The sequence below is a fragment of the Microchirus variegatus genome (genome assembly GCF_963457635.1).
Source record: "Microchirus variegatus genome assembly, chromosome: 20".
NCBI classification, from domain to species: domain Eukaryota; kingdom Metazoa; phylum Chordata; class Actinopteri; order Pleuronectiformes; family Soleidae; genus Microchirus; species Microchirus variegatus.
The window spans coordinates 6,450,639-6,473,046 of NC_139821.1; the positions used below are offsets into that span (position 1 = coordinate 6,450,639).

Sequence of the window (22,408 nt, forward strand, 5' to 3'; positions counted from 1 at the left end):
ATTCTTCAACCTCGTCCCCAAACTACCTCCTTTTTTTTTTGCTTTGGCACAAATACTGTGCATGATTGTTTGTCTGGTTGCCTGTGCTATGGAGACCTGGGGAAGGTGTCTAGCAGGGGGATCAACTGTCAGATTCCAAGGACAAGCAAGAGAAGAGGAGTCGACGGCAAGAGGCGAGAGAGGGAGCACTGCTGCTTTGGGAGCCTGACTGGATTCCTATATTTTTTTTTTCCTTTTTTCTAGTCAGCAAGAAAAGGGAGAAAAAAAAAAAACTCAACAAACGCTCTCTTTGGATGTGTGGATTTACAAAAGGGCTCTTCTTGGTTTAGCTCTTTGGTATTGAGACCTGTTTTGAGAAAGAATATATATAAAAAAAAAAGGCTTTCTTTGCTGCTCTTGGATATACATACATCTGATCTGAATGCCACAGCATTGTGATTGCAAAAAGGAGGGAAGCTATATATCTCAAGGACCTGTAATAATAACTTGAGGTAGGTGTCTAGTGTTTCAACCCCTCTTTGCATTAAATTGTAACATCTTACCCCCCTTCTATGCTGTAAGGCGGTTTTGATCGTTTAATTTACCACCATGTCCCTCAAATGTACATGTTTCAGACAAGCAAACCCTTCCCACCATCCCCTCCCCTTCTGCCCATGAGCACAGTTCATGGAAATTAAAGCATCGCTTGATCAAGAATAGGTCATATTTTGTTTCTTAAACCAGCATTTTGCTCTTTTCCTATTCAGTTCCCACAACCTCTTTACTCTTGATCCCTTAACACCATTACCAGCCAACTATCTTCTTTCCAAACACCCAAGGCCCCCCCCCCCCCCAAACACTAGCCCCCAAACCCCCATCCTCCCCCCAGATGATGCTGAATTATGAATGTGCCACATCATGAGTCTCCTGGGGCGGGTAGCTGTGCATCGTGCCAGGAAAGCCGCCCTGCTCTGTGTAGTCTTCCTGATGGCGCGAGCGTGGAGCAGCGCCTCCCTGGCCTTGGCGGGGGCGGCGGTGTCTCAAGGCCCTCAGGGCTGTCCACCGCAGTGTTCCTGTAGTAATCAGCAGGGGAAGGTGGTGTGCACCCGACGTGGCCTCACCCGTGTGCCCCCTGGTATTCCTGCCAACACGCGCCACCTCAATCTAATGGAGAACGCCATCGAGGCGGTGCAGGCTGACTCCTTTCGCCACCTGCACCACCTTGAGGTGCTTCAGCTTGGGCGAAATGCCATACGTCAGATTGAGGTGGGCGCATTTAATGGACTTACCAGCCTCAACACACTGGAGCTGTTTGACAACCGGTTGACAGTGGTGCCCAGTGGGGCCTTTGAGTACCTGTCTAAACTAAGAGAACTGTGGCTGAGGAACAACCCAATCGAGAGTATACCCTCCTATGCCTTCAATCGGGTGCCATCACTCATGCGACTGGACCTGGGAGAACTAAGGAAACTGGAGTACATCTCAGAGGGAGCTTTTGAGGGTCTACAAAACCTCAAGTACCTCAACCTGGGCATGTGCAACATAAGAGGTGATATGCCAAACCTGAGTCCTCTCAAGGGCCTTGAGGATCTGGAGATGTCGGAAAATCATTTCCAAGAGATAAAGCCTGACTCTTTTAAAGGCCTGCGTTCACTCAAAAAGTTATGGGTGATGAACTCGCAAATCACAGTGATAGAGAGAAACGCTTTCGATGGCCTATCTTCATTGGTGGAGCTTAATCTTGCCCATAATAATCTGAGTGCTGTGCCACATGACCTGTTCTCCCCGCTCAGGTACCTGGTGGAGCTCCATCTTCACCATAACCCTTGGACCTGTGGCTGTGAGGCTGTATGGTTAGCACGCTGGCTAAGGGAATACATCCCCACAAACTCGACTTGCTGTGGACGCTGTCACTCACCTGCCATCATGAGGGGTCGACAGCTGGTTGAGGTGGATCGAGGCGAGGGTGCAGCAGTCCAGTGCTCTGCACCATTCATTGCTGATGCTCCAAAGGACTTGAACATCTCAGCAGGGCGAGTGGCTGAGCTTCGTTGCCGCACAGCCATGATGTCTTCAGTGCGTTGGCTGTTGCCTAATGGGACTATACTGACACATGCCTCTGGTAATCCGAGAATATCAGTCCTTAATGATGGCACTCTAAATTTCTCCAATGTCCTCGCAGCAGACACAGGCACTTACACCTGCATGGTTTCCAACGCAGCTGGGAACTCCAACGCCTCAGCCTACCTCAATGTGAGCGCAGCTGAGCTTAATACATCCAACCTGAGCTACTTTACCACAGTGACAGTGGAGGTCTTGGGACCAACCACTGAGATGCCCAAACCTAAGACAACCACCATGGGCACAGCTGCTGCTGCAGGAGCTGGGGTAGCTGGAGGAGGAGCAGGCCAAGGAACAACAACAACTGCCTCTCCTTCTGTTTTTCGGCCGGTCTTCATCTCGACTCCAACTGTACTGTTGCAAAGCACTGACAGTCCACCAAGTGCAGCTAAGCCATCTGTAGTGCCAGGACTTCAAGGTTCCACTGGCAAGCCAGGCAAGTCTGGGCCTAGCTTAGATGAAGTGATGAAGACTACCAAGATCATTATAGGTTGCTTTGTGGCAGTGACACTGTTGGCTGCTGTCATGCTAATTGCCTTCTACAAACTGAGAAAGCGCCACCAGCAGAGGAGCACAGTCGCAGCTGCCCGCACTGTGGAAATTATCCAGGTGGATGAGGAGGACCTTCCACCACCAGCATCTGCATCTCAAGAGACAGCTCTCACATTGCCTGAAATCCGGGACCATAACAGCATACACAAATTGGACTACAGCCACAAGACTGACTACAGCTTTCACAAGCCCAAGGCCGAATACAAACCCCAGCCTGATTTCACCCTTCACAAGCCCAAGGCTGAGTATACCACCTATAAGCCAAATATGGACTTTAGCGGCCACAAATCCATGCCAGACTACAGTGCTCATAAATCGACTCCAGATTTCAGCCTTCATAGAGCAAAGCCAGACTACAGCCAGTTCAGTCAGGATTACAACATTCCCAAACAAAAAGGAGACTACAGCCCCTTCAAACCGGATTTCAGCACTCACCCAAGGCAGAAACCTGACTTCAGTCCATTCAAAAGAGATTACAGCACCCAACCAAAAACCAAACATGACTACAGCCCTCTGAAATCGGACTACAGCACACAGAATAAATCTAAGGCTGAATACAGTCCATTCACGCTCGACTTTGGCACTCACCCGAGATCTAAGCCTGATTACAGCCCGTTTAAGGCCGACTACAACACTCAACCTAAACCCAAAACAGATTACAATGCCCAGAGGTCGAAAACTGACCTTACCTACAAACCCAAGGATCCTTACACCCCCCATAAGACTGCAACGGATTACAGCGCCTTCAAGACGGACTTCAGCCCTCACAAAGCAGATTACAGCGCCTTCAAGTCTGACTTTAGTCCACACACTCAGAGACCTAAACTTGATTACAGTCCACACAAAATGGAGTACAGCCCCCATAAGATGGACTACAGCACTCTAAAGCCTAAATACAACACCTACAAACCAACTGGCCATGGGGCTAAATGGACAGACAACAATGTCGGGAACTCTTTGCCTCGGACCATGCCCAGTACCATCACAACAATGGCCGAGCCCTTTGTCATTAAAACTCACACCAAGGAGAAAGTACAGGAGACTCAGATTTGAAAGGCCCCCTAATTGGCTCCCACTCTATTACCTAGGTCCCCCAGGCCCCACCCACCCGTCCCACACCCCCCTTGTCCTTTGCCCATAAAATCATGCAATAGAATGCACAAAAAGGACAGGAACTACTTTTTTTGTACAGAGTGAAAACTAAAAGACTGGTGATTTCTTGTTGTACATGCTTATAAATATATATAAATATATATATATATGGACAAATTGAAAACTACCATGGGCTGGTGATAGAGAAACATATATTAAAAAAAGAAAAAGAAACTATTTTCTAACCTGTAACTTCTATTTAAAACAATGAGTTGTTTAAGATGCTGTCTTGACTTTGACAAATGAGGGTAGTGTTGTTTTAAAAAGGGGCATTCTGTGTGATTTTTACACCATGCTACAGAGAATGCAGTAAGGGGAAAATATTTATACAGAGAAGACTTTCTTTATCAAAAACCGAAAAAAGGTCAGTGTCGATCTTTACAGGTTTATCTTGTAAAAGCACCAAGAATTTGTACTGTGCCAAATGTTATAAATGCAATAAAATGGATTTTTGGAAGAAAAAAAGAGCAAGTTTTAGAGAGAGATGTTTTTTCCCCCCCTTCTCCTCTAGTGTATACTGTAACGATCAGCCGAATGCTTTAGACACTGCAGTAAGACGCTGCAGCTATGCTTTAACCCTGTGTGTGCCGAGTGATTTGTGCAAGAATGAATCACAGCGCAGAAGTGGATGGTGCTTTATACTTTTAAATTTGTCATCACCTGCTATTATGTTATTGACATTTAAAAGAAGACTGTTTAGTTTGCATTTTTACATAAACATGATGTGTTGCTCGTGAGAAGCTCTTAAAAAATGCCTTAAGATCTGAAGAGATGCAATGGTGTGTGGAAAAGCAAGAATTGCAGAGCCATCGTAGCATCTCATTTGTTAAATGAATGTTCATTATTTAATGATTTTCATTGATGCAACGGCAACTGATCACCAAGATTTGTCTTTCGATTACAAACTGATGTTATTCGTTGCAAATCTACTGTGAGTGAGAAATAGATAAAATAAGGTGATAATACAGTTTGGGCTTTTCACTTTGCCAGGAAAATATAGGTCTTCATTTCACTTTTCATTGCATTGCCAGCTGTTGTGCCTTCAATCAGTACGGGGGGGGGGCATTATTTTATGGTGACAAATGCCTTCAGGTCTCGCTGCCAACTGTGCATTTTTCATCTTGGACAAGATCACCCCCCCCCCCCTCAATCATAATACTGCTCACGGTTCTGTAACTAACGAAGAAGGATAACACACATGATGGAACATATACCATGTTTCTGGCGTGTATTGGAGTGAGTAAGTGAGCCAGGCTGTGTTTGGAAAAGACTGAAGACAAAGCAGTGTTGTTGCCTTTACAGTGTAGTCGTGTTACCTTGTCTGAGGAACACTTGTTTACTTAAATTATTGAAAAGAGAGAGCGAAAGAGAGGGGGAAAAAAGTGATGTAAACCACCCTGGGAACACACATCACTTAAGAGCATCATACTATGTGGGTGAGAGATGACAAAGGGAGTATATTACCAGCACAGATTCTAATATGTGTTTGTGTGTAACGGATAAAAAGCTGCAAAACGCAAATTTCTTCTAACTGGTCTCTGTAGATGCAGAGGTGTGATCAGGTCCACAGTCACAGGCCTGTGTACGCAGGCGATTTTTGACTGCACCATTTTACATTGCATTAAACAGGGGGGGTTGTGCATCATAAAAAGAGCATAGCAAGTAGCAGAAAGCTTGTGATGTACTTAACCTACAGTGGAGACCGTCAGGAGAGGAGCGTGACGTGTACGTTTGAGAGGGTGACCGATAAATAAGTGAAAAAAAAAAAAAAAAAACAGTAGGAGGAGGGAGCCAGACAGAATATGAGACGGGTCAGAAGAGACTGTCGAAGAGAGCGAGCACGAGCATTTACTCATGTAGCTCGTTTAGGCAATGCCTCGTGCTTGGAAACATGTCAAATGTTGTTGACTAATACAGCACTGGCTTGTGAATGTATAATTTAAAATGTCGCCAAACATCGCGCTGCATTAAGGGGCTGAGATGGTTGTGATGGGGGAAAGACGAGGGATGATAAAATTGTGCAGAGGAAGAGAAATATATCAAAATAGAAAAATCGTTTAGCCGTCTAAATGAGGAAACGGGAAAATGCTCCTTCCTGAATTTCACTGGATTTTTATGTTTGATCTTAGGGGGAGCATTGACGTCTGGCATGAAAAAGACAGGAAGGGCCGGAAAGACTGAGATTAGGGAGAAACTTGCAGCATCAGTATGTTCCCAAAAATCAACCGTCACCAAATGGGGGTAAAAATAACTTGGTGCAATGTAACCAGGGCTGTCACAACTGGTCACAATATCACATCTCAAATCAAGCACAGCTCACACTGCCTTCCCCCCTTCTTGCAATTTTTAGTGATGATGATGATGATGACTCAGCCTGTAATGTCCAGCATTTGCAGGTGAAACACGGATTTTCAGTTGATCACACAGACGCGGAGATACATGGAGTATTTAACGTGACCTACCCTTACACTTGAACAATAGGCCAAGCCTGGCTCTCATGAATCTGGAGTGGACGAGCCCTAATTCATGTTCCTGGTAAAAACCTGCGTTTGTCCTAATGTTTAACGTTGGAAAAAAAGATCTGCTCTTTTCATGCTCTGTCGTTTATATCACGCCAGGTTCATTCAAGACACGCTCGAGCATTACATAAACACGTCGTACGAGTTAAACCCATTGACGGCTTGCTAATACGCAAGACCTAATTTCAGTCACATCGTTCCAATTCAAATGCAAATTAACAGAGAATTTGACAGACATGGAAACATCAAACCTAGTCGTGATTCACATCAAATTCACATTTAACAGGTTGCATGTAATGAACATTTGTGTGTTGAAAGGGTTAGATGGATTCTGCGCTGTTGTACAAACAGATGTATGAAGCAATAAGCTGACACGTAAGCATGGAGATGACAGCAGTGAACGTCCAACATTCACAATGTGGCCTAAACTAGTGCTGAAAGAATCAATCGATTAATCGCCAACTATTTTGATCATTGATTCATCGGTTTGAAACAAGATTTCTGATCGTTTTAGCTTCTTAAATGTGAATATTTCCTTCGTTTCTTTGCTCCACATGGCGAAGAAATCCTTCAAACTGAATCATTTTGGTTTGTGGACAAAACAAGACATTCAAGAACATCGTCATTTCCAGGTTTGACAAACACTTATCAACATTTACTGACTTTTTATGGACCAAACGATTCATCGATTACGAAAATAATAGTTAGTTGCAGCTGTAGCCTCAACTATTAAAATATTCTGTTCAATATCAGAGCATGTAGCCCAACATGGAACATGGTCCCTTCTCCATGGGAAACCCTCCATCCTTCCCTCTGGAGTGTTTCATTAGCAATCACAAAGGCATTCCAAAGAGGAAGCACGGCGAGATGCACCTATTTACCCACAGCTCACAGGGCTGGTGTAGTGAGGGGGAAAGAAAGGAGCAGATATTGACGTTAGAGGAAGATTAAGTGGCAAAGCAATTGAGATGTAGGCAAGAAAATGTAAGTGGGAAGGAAAACATGATAGACTGCTTGGAAGACGATATTATGGAGCAAGCAAAAGTGGGAGAAAAAAAACACTTACTGAGAATGAAAATGTGGCTATGAGAGGGAGAAGTTAGGGCGAGGGGAATTAAGGGAGAATGAGGGCGGAAGACAAATAGGGAGGGAGATGGCAGGAACAAAAACCCAAAGATAAAAAAGAAAGAGGAATTGGAAATGGATTAAAATTAAATTAAACTAAAAGAAAAGGAAGATAGAGATAGATGATAACGGAGATCTAAGCTTTAACAAGAGGGGGGGGAGAAGAAATGAGACAGGGAGAGGAAGAGAGAGTAAAGGAGTAAGCAGTGCAAATGTGATGCAAGAGTGCCAGCTACAGATGGAAGCAGGGATATATAGCCTGGTCGTCATGGCTCCTGTATGATTGGTGAGCGGCGTGGACTGCACCACAGTGGGTGTGGTGTTGGGGGTGGGGGTGGGGGGGGGGGCTAGAGTGTGATGCTGCCGTAGCAGAGTGTAGCAGATAAGAAGTGCTGATACCAGTAATGGACTGGTCCGCTGGGGGTGCTTGAGGAAGGGAGACCGGTGAATATGAGAGCGGCGAGTATGGCAGGATCAAGAGGTCAGCACAAATGGAACAGTGGGGACAACAATAACTGTGCCACAGTGCAGCCGTGTGTGTGTGTATAATCAATTTGAACTGAATTTAACTGGTCAAAGCTTTTAAACATGTAAACAACACTTTCTCCAAATTCATTAATGACACTTTGAATTTTTTTTTTTTTTGATGCAATATCTCAGATTAAATTTTTTTGGGCGTTATTATAAATGACTGTGAGCTGAGGTGCAGAAAACCGCTGTAATAAAATGCCATTCTTTTAAAATGACCTAGAACAATAGGTGACTCAACTCGACTGCATCAGCTATTTGTCAAAAAACAAATGCGTATTCAAACTGGAACTTTTTATTGATTCACTGGCAAATTATAATTTTTCTTAGGAGGATGATAAAAACAGGATGGTGCAATTTTATTTATGCAGGGCATAGGCTGCGATGACTGTATGACAGGAAGAGACAGGAAAGGTAAAAGCACAGTAGCAATTAAGTGCTTGATTCATGCATTTGTGGCTGACAGTAAGAGGCAGGTTTGGTGTCATGCACAATGCATGTTTCATATGATTTGTGTGCATAGCTCTGTTTAACGATGGAAATGTGTTCGATTATTTGCAGAATACCAAGTGTATAGTAGAGCAGAAGGAGCAGTCATTTTTAACGGCAGCGTTATATGACTCACAAACCTAATTTACCTGGGCTGTGTGGCAGCTTCTTCTCCATGCCTTTGTGTTTTACTAAGCTTCTATTGATTGATCACAATCGGTAATGCAAGGTGACTGACATCCACAACGCTAATTTATTCCTGGGCATGTGTGCTACTTGTCTCACACTCACACACACACACACATGCCCAGTGTGCTAGTAAAGTAGACAGGGGGCTATTCTAAGCAGGCCTGCAAGCGTGCTGCCTTGTGAGTCAATGTGAGTCAGGGACAGAGAGTTGACTTGTACTAATGTCAAAATGAGCGACTCGATGGGGCGGCAGCGAGTCGACGTCATGCATGCACGGAACACTGTGACAAAGGAGAAACTGAATTTCTGCTTCCTGACAATCTCCTTGCTCATCTTCCTACACGCATCTTAATGAGAGGGAATTAGAAGACGGTAAAGGTGACGGTTAGCGCTGTCACTTTTCATAAACTGGGATATCTGTTCAAACTTGAGGGGAGAATTTCCATTTTGCTGAAATTAATAATGATAAAACAATTATATAATTGTTTTATCATTACCCTGCATATCAGGTCTACCAAAGCCACCATTTTGGACCACCATGTTTGCACAGTATAGCCCACAATGGACAAATGCTAACTATATTTGTTCTCCAACGCACTTGGAAGAGAAGAGCGACAACAAGCTTCATAAATTAATAATAAATAGTGCATAAACTGGGCCTTAGATAGAACATTGACTCCATCAGACAAAACAGACTGTGACATTATGTTGTATTGCTGTGAAAATGGTAGGACACCATCAAGCTAACCCAACAACATCAACAACATGCTAATCCTAACAAATTAGCTCACTCACACGTTAGCTTAGCTGTTAGCTGTTAATTACCACAGACAAGTTATAATAAATTATGTTATATATGTGTGTGCGAGCAGGGGAAACTATCTGAGAGAGTAGTGGGTCATACAAGTTTAGTTTGAACTAGATTTTTGGGGGAAACAGTGACAGCCCTACCTATGATGTCTACGATGAAACCGTTTTCAGCTGTGCGAACATAATTGCACAAGGGTTTTCTAATCATCCAATAGCCTTCTAACGCGATTAGCAAACACAATGTACCATTAGAACGCTGGAGAAATGGTTGCTGCAAAATGGGCCTCTATACACCTATGTACATATTCCATTAAAAACCAGATGTTTGCAGCTAGAATAGTCGTTTACCACATGAACAATGTATACAGTGTATTTTTGATTCATTTAATGTTATACTCATTGAAAAAAAGTGCTTTTCCTTCAAAGTGACCCCAAACTTTTGAATGGCCAGCTGGGGGAAGGATTTATAGATACTGAGGTCAATACAATAAATTAGCCCAATGCTATTATGCTGCATTGGTGCATGCCAACAGTACTGTGGTCAAACTCACAGATTTTGCTGTAAAAAGAGACCGAGTGTCAGATGGTTTGTGTGAATTATTCTTTTACCAGGTGGATGACCACTCATGTGTGTTACACCCCCGCGAGACAGCGTTTATTGCCCCCTTTTGGTGGGTGACAAACATCCCTGTGTTTTCTTAGCAGCCAGCGACGATGAAGCCTCTCTTTTATGATCCCGTCGAGTAGTTCGGGCCGCAGCGTGCGCGCAGTAAATCATGTCCCCCGAGATCAGCGAACGAGGGACCAAGACATATGTAAGGAGGGGTGTGTGTATGTGGGTGTTGTGGTTTGTGTGCAAGCATGATGCAAATAAAAAACACAAAATCATGCAAAAACAGAGCGGCAGACGGACGATTGACCGTTCATTTCACTGCTTTTGTTGAGATTTACAGGCCGGAGAGTGAGCATGATCACCAAGGATTCTGAGCACTGCATTCACGTACATACAAAAACACACTTACACAACCAGAAAAAACAGCCAGAGCCACACGGTTTAAATGTTTTGACTGCAGCCTTTGCAGCCTGGAATGTATTACCATGTCAGTTCTCCCCATGCGTAAGTGGACTATTCAATGGCTCTCGGATTCTGTATAATATATATTTTCAGACAGCATTTACCAGGTTTCATCAACAACAAAGCAGCTGCGCTGACCACTGAAAATCAAAACAGACAGTCATGTTCCAGGGAAAAAAAACATCAGTTTGCATTGCCTTCATCATGTTCATCTGCTTGTCTGTGTTAGGAACCGTAGTAAAGCCCAGCAGCTGAAGATGGGTTTTCTTACGAATAATCATTAAATATTAAAAAAGAACATTTTAACAAGTCGAGGATGGGGAAAAAGCAAAACCCATATCGAGTCACTGCCATATCCAAATTCATTGCTACCCGAGCATTTCTTACACGAGCCAGCGGAGGAAACAGGAGTGCGTGTATTGTGCAGTATTTCAATTTTAGTAACGGTGGTGTGAAACTTCATTCACTTCCTTCCATTCATGTTCTCATACAGACTCCACTAAAAAAGGATCATCCATTTTATGTTCCAAACCAGAAGTGTAGTTTAAATGGCAGACATGCACATTTTCAGGAGAATTCAGAGTGTACGAGGGGCTCGATAAAGCAGGTGCATAAATCAAACTTTAGGAAGCAGGAGGCTCTTCCAGGACACAAGAAAAGCAGATTTGGTGGTCACAGATAGTGTTTTAGGCGATTTAGGCATAGAGATTTTAATAATTCAATAAAAAAAGGGTAACAGAATTAAATGAGGTTCAATTGTGGAGGATGATTTAGGGTTTAATAGTGCTAGATGAAGACGAGATGAGAAGGCAGCGAGCAAGAAAAGCTAAATGAAAGAAAAAAGGGGACAAAGGGCATGGATGAAAAAGGCGACTGCAAGAGAAAAGATTAAGAATGGCTCAGTAGTAACGGTGGGGATCTCAAATTTCAACTGATGTGGACTTGGGGATGACAAGAAAAGTGCATAATGTCAAAGACATGCTGAGAGAATTGTGCAGTGCCTGAACAGAACGGCACATGAAAGAGACGTCGAGATGAAAGTCCAGATGTGCTGTGTCAAGCATCTGCGGTTTGAAACACTGTTTTCATGTGACGGCAGAATTACCCAGCCACTGCAGCAAATTGCCGTGTGTGTGTGTGTGTATGAGTGTGTGTGTGTGTGTTTGGGTCAGCAATGATCTTAAGAGATCAAACAGATCAATAGCAAACCTCTGTTCGGCTCCACTGCATTGTAGGTAGTGAAGTCTTTTTTTTTTTCCGTGGGAAGATTTTGGGACTTTGTAGAAGCCATTTGGAAATTTGTTGGAAGTGTTTGATGGCTGTGTGTAAGTGGAATGAAGTACGGCTGCAACTGTTGTGCGTCTCAAAGCAGAAATAAGACATAAAAAAGACATAAATAAGCTCAAAAGCTGCTTTTATGAGAGAGCGGGGTCCCGGCACTGATCCCGGCCACAAGTTTTAATGGAGTAAATAAACAATGCCACCGCTGTCTTTAAATATAGCAGTTATTTCATAGAAAAAGGATGTGGGTTTGCGGGCGAATCTAAGGCCACAGTTCCAACTACAAACATTGAGACGCTTCCTTTTTCTTCTTTAATTCAAACTTCAAATGAATCTGCTTGGGTTTCAGCATGTAAGTGGAAAAGCGTGGTAACAGGAGCTGTGATGTGGTCTGTGTGTGTGTGTAGTGGGCGCATTTTGTTCAAATCATGAATATAATTGTTATTTCACTTGTTATCGTCCATGCTAAAGCGGTTTAGACGGGGAGCAGCTCTTTGTAACATGAAACAAAAGAGCGATCAAAGCCTATATCATCTCCGAAAAACATCCTCATTCTTCTCATCGATGTCAGATAATCAGTACTAGTAAAACATTGTGATTTCTTCTTGAGCTGCAGAGGGAAAGAAACCTTCATAAATAAGTCAGGAAGTTTAAAAAATATAAGGAAGGTGGTAATTAAATGCAAGGTGGAACTCTGGCAAATCCACAAAATAAGGAGGGGATTAAAGCTCCTGCAGCAACAAGAGCTGGATCCATTTTATTTAAAAAAGAATATAAAATAAAAATGAAAACTCTTGAACAGAGCGAGTCACAAAAAAAAGTGAGTCACTTCGCAGCAGATTCCTCCGCTTGTAATTGTTTTTTAGAGCAATGTAAAGCATTTTTCAGACTCGAGTGCATGATTCAACGCGAGGTGAATCGGAGGCGACGAGTGGCTCCAAGCTGCGCGTGACCTCGTCGGCCCGGCTGATACGAGAATACCTGCCCAACGGGGGAGCCGATAATTAGACGGCCAGTAGAGATGCTCTTCTCACCTCAATCGCTTGTCCCTCACTCTCGGCTAATTAAAGAAAACTGGACATATCGGTGCGGTGCACAGGCGTGTGCGTGTGTGTGTGTGTGTGTTTGTCTGCCAATTAAAAGTTGTTGTTGTTGCTGCAGCAAATGTCTTTGGAAGCGCAGAGTGTAAACATCAGGGACCAGGTCCACAACACAGCAAAAAAAACATATATATATAGATAGATATATAAAGAAGTAGGTGCTATCGCAGTGATATGAGAGGCAGAAGGCCTATAGACTTACTACTGTAATGGGAGTTTAATAATATGAGGTGGGATAGAGGGAGAGGAGGCTCATGGTAGAAGAGACTTGGCAAATGTTCACCCTCCCACTCTGTTGGCAGGAGAGACACAAACTGTTTGCTCACAGCAGTACATGCATCTATTAGTATTGTTCCAGGAGATAATAACTTGGTGTGTGTTTGTGTCAGACTGCATGTGTGTGTATTTATGAAAGTTGATGTATACACGCGTGTCTGGGTGTCAATTCGGGGAGCCAAAAAAGTGGGCAAAAAAAAAGAAAAAAAAGAGGTGAAGTGACAGACGAACAATATGGTGCGGCGAAAAAATATAATATAATGTAGGAGCGAAGTGTCGTGGGTGTGTTAGACTTCAGTGCTGTACGTCAGCTCTGCAGCAGCAACACCACACACCAATGTGTTAACACGGACTCCTTGTAGTCGCTAATTGAGAACAGAAGTGATTTTCTTCGGGGAAAAAAGTCAGTAACAGTATATTATAGATATTCATTCAGCTTAAAGAATGAACAGAGCGTATCATGTGCGACACTCAAAGCTAATAAATGCATTTTTGTTGTTTTATGTTTTTCTTAATTGCTTTTTTGAAGCAGGAAGTCACTGGAAAAATCTAATTATAAATTATGAAACAGTTTTTATCCACTTTTATTTAGATGGTCAATAAAAACAGACATAATCCTCCCGTTTGAAAAGTGAAGCCTTGGCAGTGGGACAGAGGTAGCAGTTAACCACCAGGGGGCGACTCCACTGGTTGCAAAAATAACTATTTCAATGGAAGTCGGTGAGAAAATGAGTCTAATTCTCAGTTTAATTGTAGCATCGCTTAACATTTTCTTGAGAAGTTAATCAAACGGTCTCAATCACAAGTTCTTCAAGAGCACATGATGTCGATTTTGTACATGTTGGTTGAATGTCAACGCCTGAACTTCCACTTTATAAGAACTCACGAGGCAGCGGTCAATCACGAGGAGGAAATCCCAAGCAGTCAAAAGAGTTAATATTTTGATTACCTATTCAGTTAAGGTTTTATCAGTATATCAGTATATTATAGGTCAAATAAACATCTGTTTCTGCATCAGTGAATGCTATCCTGGATGCTAACGATGAAAGGAGGCTAACCACCAGCTAGCATGTCAATGAGGGCCCCATTAGGGTGATTTTCAAGGCTGACAATATGACTCCCAAACAGGTTCATCTGCTTTCAATTGTGGCCCCCGCCCACATGGGTTTCCCATCAGGGTCCCATGTTACTGTAACCATATAGGACCTGCCCACTTAGTACCCAATTACCATGGAAGCGGTACCAAAAGTGGGCGTGAACTTAAAGTGGAAAAACCAATTTGGGGCATTATTGACAGCTCAAATATAACCCTCATGGGGCCCACATTGACATGCTGGCTGAGCAGTTCTCCTGCTCTATAACTCTGTAGTTAAATTCTCCGATCGTCAAGTTACCTCGCGTTTCCCCCCATCTCGCAATTACATTACAACGTAGTGCTTTATAAACAGAAAGAGAGGCAGGAGGACCGACAAATCAAGTGGAATGAAATTGACTGTAAGCCTCAGAAATACTGATCGCCTCATCAGCTCATCTTAAACGGCACTCGTAACAAAAGTAAACGCAGCCGGCCACAGAAGCATATTTAGAAACTGCAGTGCCCGTTCAGACAGAGATTCAGAGGGGTTTAAAGAAACTATATTTCTATAGCTGCTGGTCTCAATAGAGGCAAAGCTCACACACACACACACACACACACACACACACACACACACACACACACACACACACACACACACACACACACACACACACACACACACACACACACACACACACACACACACACACACACACACACACACACACACACACACACACACACACACACACACACACACACACACACACACACACACACACACACACACACACACACACACACACACACACACACACACACACACACACACACACACACACACACACACACACACACACACACACAATGTCGCCCACTTCTGCCATTAGCTTTATCTGTCTGAATTCAAAGCTGAGAGCACAATCCCTGTTGGTTTTCTGAAAAGATTTTGCCAGGCTTGTTCTTCCCTTTATGTCCCCCCAACTCTCCGCTGGGAAAACACAGAAAAAGAAGGAGAGCAGTACAAAGAGATGCCGATCGCTGACACAGCCACTGCGATAGCCCCTCTCTTGTTGGTGAGGGATATAAAGAAATGGAATGAGAGACGAGGTAGACAGAAGGAGATGCTGAGATGGGGATAAGGGGTGCAGGGCAGGCGTGAGGATGTTATGCTGGGGTAAGCTGGCAAAGAATTACGGCTTCATATCTCTCCACTTCTTCTGGGATTTTATTTGGCGCTTACTTATTCAGATCTTTGAAGCCGCATTCCTCCGGAAACGAGGCGCACGTGCACACTCGCACACAAATAAGCAACAAAGGACAATCTTGTGAAAGCAGAGGTAAAAAAAAAGGTGACGGGGGGGGGGAAAAAGAAAAAGTACAAGACGAGAGGAGATGGGGTGTCTAAATACGTGTGCCCTCCACTCAGCAGGGGGAAAGATGTTGACAAGTCAATGAGCGAGCAAGTGATGGAGGAGTGACATGAAACATGGAGAAGCTGGAGAAGAGGTGAAGACGGTCTAGCAGTGTGTGTTATATGTAAAGTATGCCATCTTAGAAAAACCGCAGAGACGGGAAGAGTGGGAGAGAAGGTGCAAAGAATGACTGGCTGTTTTTGACAGCTGGCTTCTGAATGTGTGTGTGTGTGTGTGTGTGTGTGTGTGTGTGTGTGTGTGTGTGTGTGCGCGTCCATTTAATCCCACAGCCAAGACAACATTGATATGTAGCAATTGCCATGTTGTCAAGGGAACCATTAGCACGACTGAGAGGCTGGTATCCGCAGTGCACTTGCCGACACACACACTTGTCTCTCTGTAGTCGTGAGGACGTTCGTAAACATAATGCATTCCTTGGCCTCAACGTACCTAATCTGAGCCATTTCAACTAAACGCCTAAACCCTAATCTAAACCAAGTTATCTTAACTCCTGAAAAGCCCTTCGAAGTTTTGAGTAGGTTTCCTACGGCAGAGGCAGATCTTTGGAAATCAGGGAAGCAGATGGTAATTTCCTGATTATAACCTCTTCTTTTGCTAAATTTTAACAACACTACAAGAGATGGGCATTTCAAGAAAGAGGAGCTACCTGAATGCATTCAAGGACCCTGGTAAATTTCATCACTTTAGCAAACACATTATGACTTAAAGGTGCATTATGTAATAAATCTAAAGCAACTGGCTATAAAATCCTCCTAATATGTTACAGAGACTCAGAGACTCAATAATGTTCATATAACAAACTGAACTCAACAACAGTACGGCCAAAATATTTGCATTAAAAAAATTTGCAGACTGCAAATCACGTTTATGTTTCGAAATCATGTTTTGGCATGTGGCGCCACCTACCGCCATCTACCAATCATTGCAGTCAGTAGAGTCTCAGCTGCCGAGTAACCACAGGTTGTTGGTTACGTCTGAGCTACAATGGCAGAGAAAACGAAACCTAAAAGACCTCGGTATTTTGAATTTGAGTGTAGTAACCGTTTTTGGCCACAATCTTACATATGGTGCCTTTAATCATTTATGTCAGACTGCTGCTGCTGCCACCTTGTGGTGATAGATGCGCCACAAATTAAGCAGTTATTGGATTAGATTTTTTTTGTAGTTGCATTAACTGATCAACTAATTGCAGCTGTATATTTTATAGAAATCGAAAAATGTGATACTAGGTCATCAAAAACTAACCTTAGCAGCATTTACCAAGTTCACAAGAACAATAATATGTCAAGTAACTTAAAAAGGGCAAGGACCTGTCCTCATGTCAATGAATTTGAACTAAAATGTGTCCTCAAAGTCAGATAAAGAAGTGCACACAAATATCAACCCTCCCTCTCTCACATGGATCCGTCGGACATCATTTCCTCTACACGAGCCCTACACTGGAACGCTGAATGCAAGGCAACGGAAACAACGTCAATACAGCGTTTTACTCCGTCTAATCTATCGATGTATTTGATGTATGCATGCTGGGGACAACAAAGTATTTATCTGTCAAAACTGTCGATATGTCACGCTGTCGTGTCGGCGTCATCAGCGGCCGAGGATCAATCCGAGCATCAATAACACATGGAGGCCTGAAGTTATGTCCTCAGGCGGGATCATCAGATATTCAACTAACACATGGTGAAGGACAAAAGACTATTTATTGTGCATTTCTAGTCCTCGGCGTAATCTAGGTCAGACTGCAAGAGTAAAGACTCAATCAACACTATTTTTTAACGTTGCGTCGGTTTCTATTAAGCTATGTTTTTAAACAAATGGCAAAAAAGGATAATTTATTGATGATTAATAGGAAAGTAAAGTGATTTTGTAAAGTAGTGGATTTGAGTCAAGGTAATGGAAGACGACCACAACGTCACACGTGCACTTACAATTCGTTCCTACATTAATTTAGTGGACACAAAATGCCGGCCAAGTGAGAAGAACGGGGAGAGAAGACAACATTAATGGCAAATTAAGAAATAAGCAGTAAAAAGGAAGCTGCCTCATGGGTCAGGACAAGAGATGGGGACGAGAACCAGCTGTTCCAAAGAGCATGAACAACACTTTACCTGGAGAATAAAAACACCAGCTGCAGCTGAAGCTGTGAAATGACATGACCGAACATATATGGATTTCATTTTTTTACAATTTTTTTCCCCCATTGATTTTCCACGTTTTACCTCACACGCCTAAAACTCCGAAAAATTAATAAGCAAAGTTTAATTCATCCTCTCAAACCAGGGCATCGCTGCATCAACCTTGGCGATTTAAAAATAGAGGGTCACATAAGGCAACGACTGAGCTACAGAGTGTGTCCCAGTAGAACGGCCTCTTTCAGGAACACTTATAATAACATTATTTCTTTGTCCTTTCTGTGTTTTTGACAACATCTCTGCTCTCATCTCACAATCACAACGTCGGTCATTGTTGAAGTAGAGAATGAAAAAGAAAGTGAGAAAGTACAGAGAGTAGTGTCTTTTTTTATTGTTCTCATTATTATTTTAAATGGACTAGTCGAGAGAGGAGAAAAGCGCCAACATAAAAGAAGTAGGAGGTGAACAATAAGGCAGGTAATGGTGCATCTGTTGATGCAACAACTGGCTATCCTGGCTGTGTGCCTGCAGTATCCTCACACAGAGCAAAATTCAATATGTAGTTTGGCGGTTTTTCTTTTTAAGCGAGAGACAAAACAAACAACAGAGTGAAGATAATAAAAGCCTTTTTTTCCCCTCCCCCTGCTGCTTCAATCACTTACGAAACATCTTAAATGTAGTAGCTTTGAGCTGAATAATGATTTAACAATAGGATTCAGGGAGAATATAGACACTCGCCCTAATGAGCGGCATCCATTTTGCTCGCTCACCATTTCCAACAGCAAATTTACGCCTTTAACGCACAGTATGCGATTTCTGCCGCTCTCGATCAAAACAACTACAGAACACCTTGAATGCTGATGTTGGGGAAACAGTGTAAGATCATGGGAATTGTCGTCCTGTGTACTGGTTTGGTTCCCTGGTGACTTTGCACAACTAAAGGGAAACAGTCCATTACCTTGAAGAGAAATATGGATTTCTATGGATTTTGAAGAGAATTGGAAACTTTTTGGCTCATGTAAGTGCACTATTCAACAAAATCACTGGATATTTTTCAGCAGAAATACTACAAATTATGACTGTAAAGCAGGGGTCTCAACCTCAAATCATGCTTGGGGCCACTGAGTGTCTAGTTTGGTCATTAGGGAGCCAAAAGTCAAACTTTTTGAGCAAAAGAGATCCCGATATAACACTGTTTATGATGATATTCCACAGAATTTCAAAATAAAAGTGTCTGTTGATTATATTCTCGATTAAACTAGTATTCTTTAGTACATAAAATGGAGGAAAATTTTGAAAAAAACAAATTGGTGTTTACCAAACCTGGAAATTGTGATGTTCTCAAATGTCTTTTCAGTTTTAATAATTATTAGAGCAAAGAAACCAGAAAATATTCACGTTTAAGTGGCTGAAAAATCAGAAAGCTTGCATTAATTGTTAAATAAAAATAGTCGTTGCAGTCCTAAACTAAATGGAAAAAAAAACATGCATGAATAACTCATAACCTGATATTAAGCCACTCTAAATTAATTGGGGGACCACAATTTACGACCTCTGCTTTAAACTGTGGTAAAAAATTAACAGCTAACGTGTTGAGAGACAGAAAATAAGAGTAGAGCGCAAGGAACGTTCAGCAGAAACAAAAGAGAATGAGAAATAAAATGAATCGAGTGAGCAATGTAATGCGAGGCAGTGTGTAGTGCCACTGTGGCCGTGCGTGAGAGCAGTACACTGTTGCCCTCATTGATGTGTAAGAGTGCTGCAGTGCCCTTCATGTAGCCGCAAAGGCTAAGAGGATTCAGCTTGTCCCCGAGCGTCGCACGTCTGCGTCTTTGCTACTGCCTGCACACTGTGTGCTTATCAGGGTGAGCGGTGAAGTTGCATTTACATCACACACACACACACACTCGCACTTCACTGCACGTTAAGCAGAAGGTCGCCTTACTAAAACGAGTCGGGGGGCAATAAAGCGGGTGAGCAGCTCTCTCTCTCGTTCCCTTCCACTCGTCTCCATTCGGGCCCGTCTATCTCTCCATCGATGCGATGGTGTGAGTGTGTGTGTGTGTTTATATGGGTCACTGTGTTCACCTTCAGGCTACAATTCAAGACCTTCAAGGAACAGAGCAACCAGACTGTGACGCCAACACACAAAAAGCCTGATATATAAAACAAAAAAAAACTGAACTCTGCCTGTGACACCAATTAGACACCACTGTAACAGACATCAGAATTTATGGTCTGTACTCGGCACAATCTACCTTTTAATAGCATCATGCTTAAGATTATTTCAAGGTCAAATTTTAAATTACAAAGGTAATCTATATTTAATCGTCAACTGGTAGTTATCTCGTCATTACTGTTCCATTTCGGAAATTTTTGTGCACAAGCTACTGCTCATAAAATGGAAGTAATGGATTATACCATTGTATATTAAGTAGGGGTAATCAAAAAGGTTTGGGGTAGAAAGAATACATTGATAAGTAATAATGAATAGCCAACGACTTTGATAATCAAATCCTAGGTTTGACTGTGCTTTTTGATATCTTTGCTCCTCTGACAGTGAACTGTGTTATATATTTCGTAATCGATTAATCTGTCGATTATTTTCTCGATGAATCGTTTGGTCCATTAAATGCCAGAAAATGTCAAAAAACGATCGGTGTTGGTCAAACCTGGAAATGACGATGTTCTCAAACGTCTTGTTTTGTCCACAAACCAAAATGATTCCGTTTTAATTATTTCTTTGTCACGTGGAGCAAAGAAACAAGGAAAATATTCACATTTAAGTGGCTAAAACAATCAGAAATCAGGTTTTAATCATGAAAGAAGCTTCATACCGATTAATCAGCTCTATATCGTTCATCACTTTCTGACGTCTTATGGGACATACAATCTCATTGAGTAATTGACAAAATAACCAATAGATTAATAAAATATTAATCAAAAGATTCTCCAAACGGTCAATAGATGACGACAAATGTCAGATCATTACAGATTGATTTTTGTCAAGTTGGGTTTTTAACTATATATTGAATTTTTGTTATGCCGTTCAAGAAGAAATTTTGTCATTAAATTTAACTGCCAAACACATACATCAATATTTTTTGTTCTATCCCTTGAGAGGTTTTTCAGGTCTCCTTAAAACTGTGTTGAATCTATCCAGGGTCATACCACTGCAACACTAAAACAGACTTATGTGTGAGTAGCAAGATTAGCGAGGGAAAATAATTCTCCTGTGACGGTGAAAAGCATAAAATACCACAGACATGGCTATAGTTCAAAGTGGTCATGAATGGATAGGGACAGATCATGGCTATAAAGCAGCAGTAATAGATATGGGACTGTCTTCTGCATCCATGGTTTGTTTAACTACAGTATGTGGTGGGGGGGAAGAAAAGGACCCGGGGGGCAGTTCAATGTCCCCACCGTCTGCCTGACCAGGAAACCACACCATGCATTATTCATCATGTGTACTAACCTCCAGCCCATCTCTCACACATGCACATTGAGCAGAGGCTGCCACGGGATAAAGAATATTTGTGGAGGAAAATAGAAAAACAAGAGGGAAAACAAAGGCTTACAAATGAGTTTAGGCAAAATAGGCCGTTAAAAATAACAGAACACGAGTGTGTGAGTGTGTGTGTGTGTGTGTGTGTGTGTGTGTGTGTGTGTGTGTGTGTGTGTGTGTGTGAGAGAGACGTGGTCAAAGGGTGTGAGATGCAAGACTTGTGTAATCAGCCTCGTGCCAAAATAATTCAAGCGTGATTGGAAATCAATGTGAGAGCGAAGAAGCTGCGGGGGAATCCGATGCCGTCCTGGGGGCCCGAAAGAAGACGTGCAAAAGAGGCTCAAATTCATGAAGGATGCATTGTGTGTGTGTGTTAAATTAATTCATCCGCAACTGACTGACAACACCGACAGCTGAAAAGAAAAACTACATGCAACTGTCCCTAGTAAGAAATTGACCATATGCTAAAACAACAAAAAAACTTAAAATTAAACAAAATACAAATTTTGGTGGGATTAATTAGCATTTAATTAAAAACGCTCAGAAAGCAGAGTTATTAAAGCCGAGACGCGTGTAGAGGGAGACGCCATCAGGGCATCTGTGATGCCTCGCTGGCACCATGACTCATCATCGCTTCACAACACAACCCCCTACAGGTCTGAGTGCACACTCTGCCAACACCCACCCATGGCAGCTGGGTGGCGTGCATGCGTGCGTGCACACACACACACACGCGGTGTTCATGTTCCAAGGTGGGGTATGTGGGTGCGATGGACCCATGGTGAGCAGGGCTCGGTCACGTTCAGGACACCATGCGCTGGGGGGCAGCAGCAGCACACATGACACACGTCATGCCTTAAAGTGACACTGCAGAGAGACTGAGGTAAGTGTGTGCATGTATACGTTTATATATTAGGGACATTATTTTTTTTTAAAAGCCGATTACTTCTTGTTTGTTTATCCATCAATTTATTATAAATTTGTGTACTTCAACTATATGTTTTCATATTTTCAAATTTCTAGACAAAATTTCTCTTTAACTACAGCAAAAATAA

At 42.6% G+C, this 22,408-nt stretch overlaps 2 protein-coding genes across 2 annotated transcripts in view; one reads left to right on the plus strand and one right to left on the minus strand.

Moving 5' to 3' along the window:
- snd1 (staphylococcal nuclease and tudor domain containing 1) overlaps positions 1-22,408 on the minus strand; it is a 178,471-nt gene that overhangs the window by 92,817 nt on the left and 63,246 nt on the right. The gene's annotated exons all lie outside the window — the stretch shown is intronic.
- On the plus strand, positions 886-3,705 carry lrrc4.1 (leucine rich repeat containing 4.1; the record flags this gene model as incomplete). Its single annotated transcript, XM_083907120.1, has 1 exon — positions 886-3,705. The coding sequence occupies one exon, from the start codon at positions 886-888 to the stop codon at positions 3,703-3,705; it is 2,820 nt and encodes a 939-aa protein (XP_083763246.1).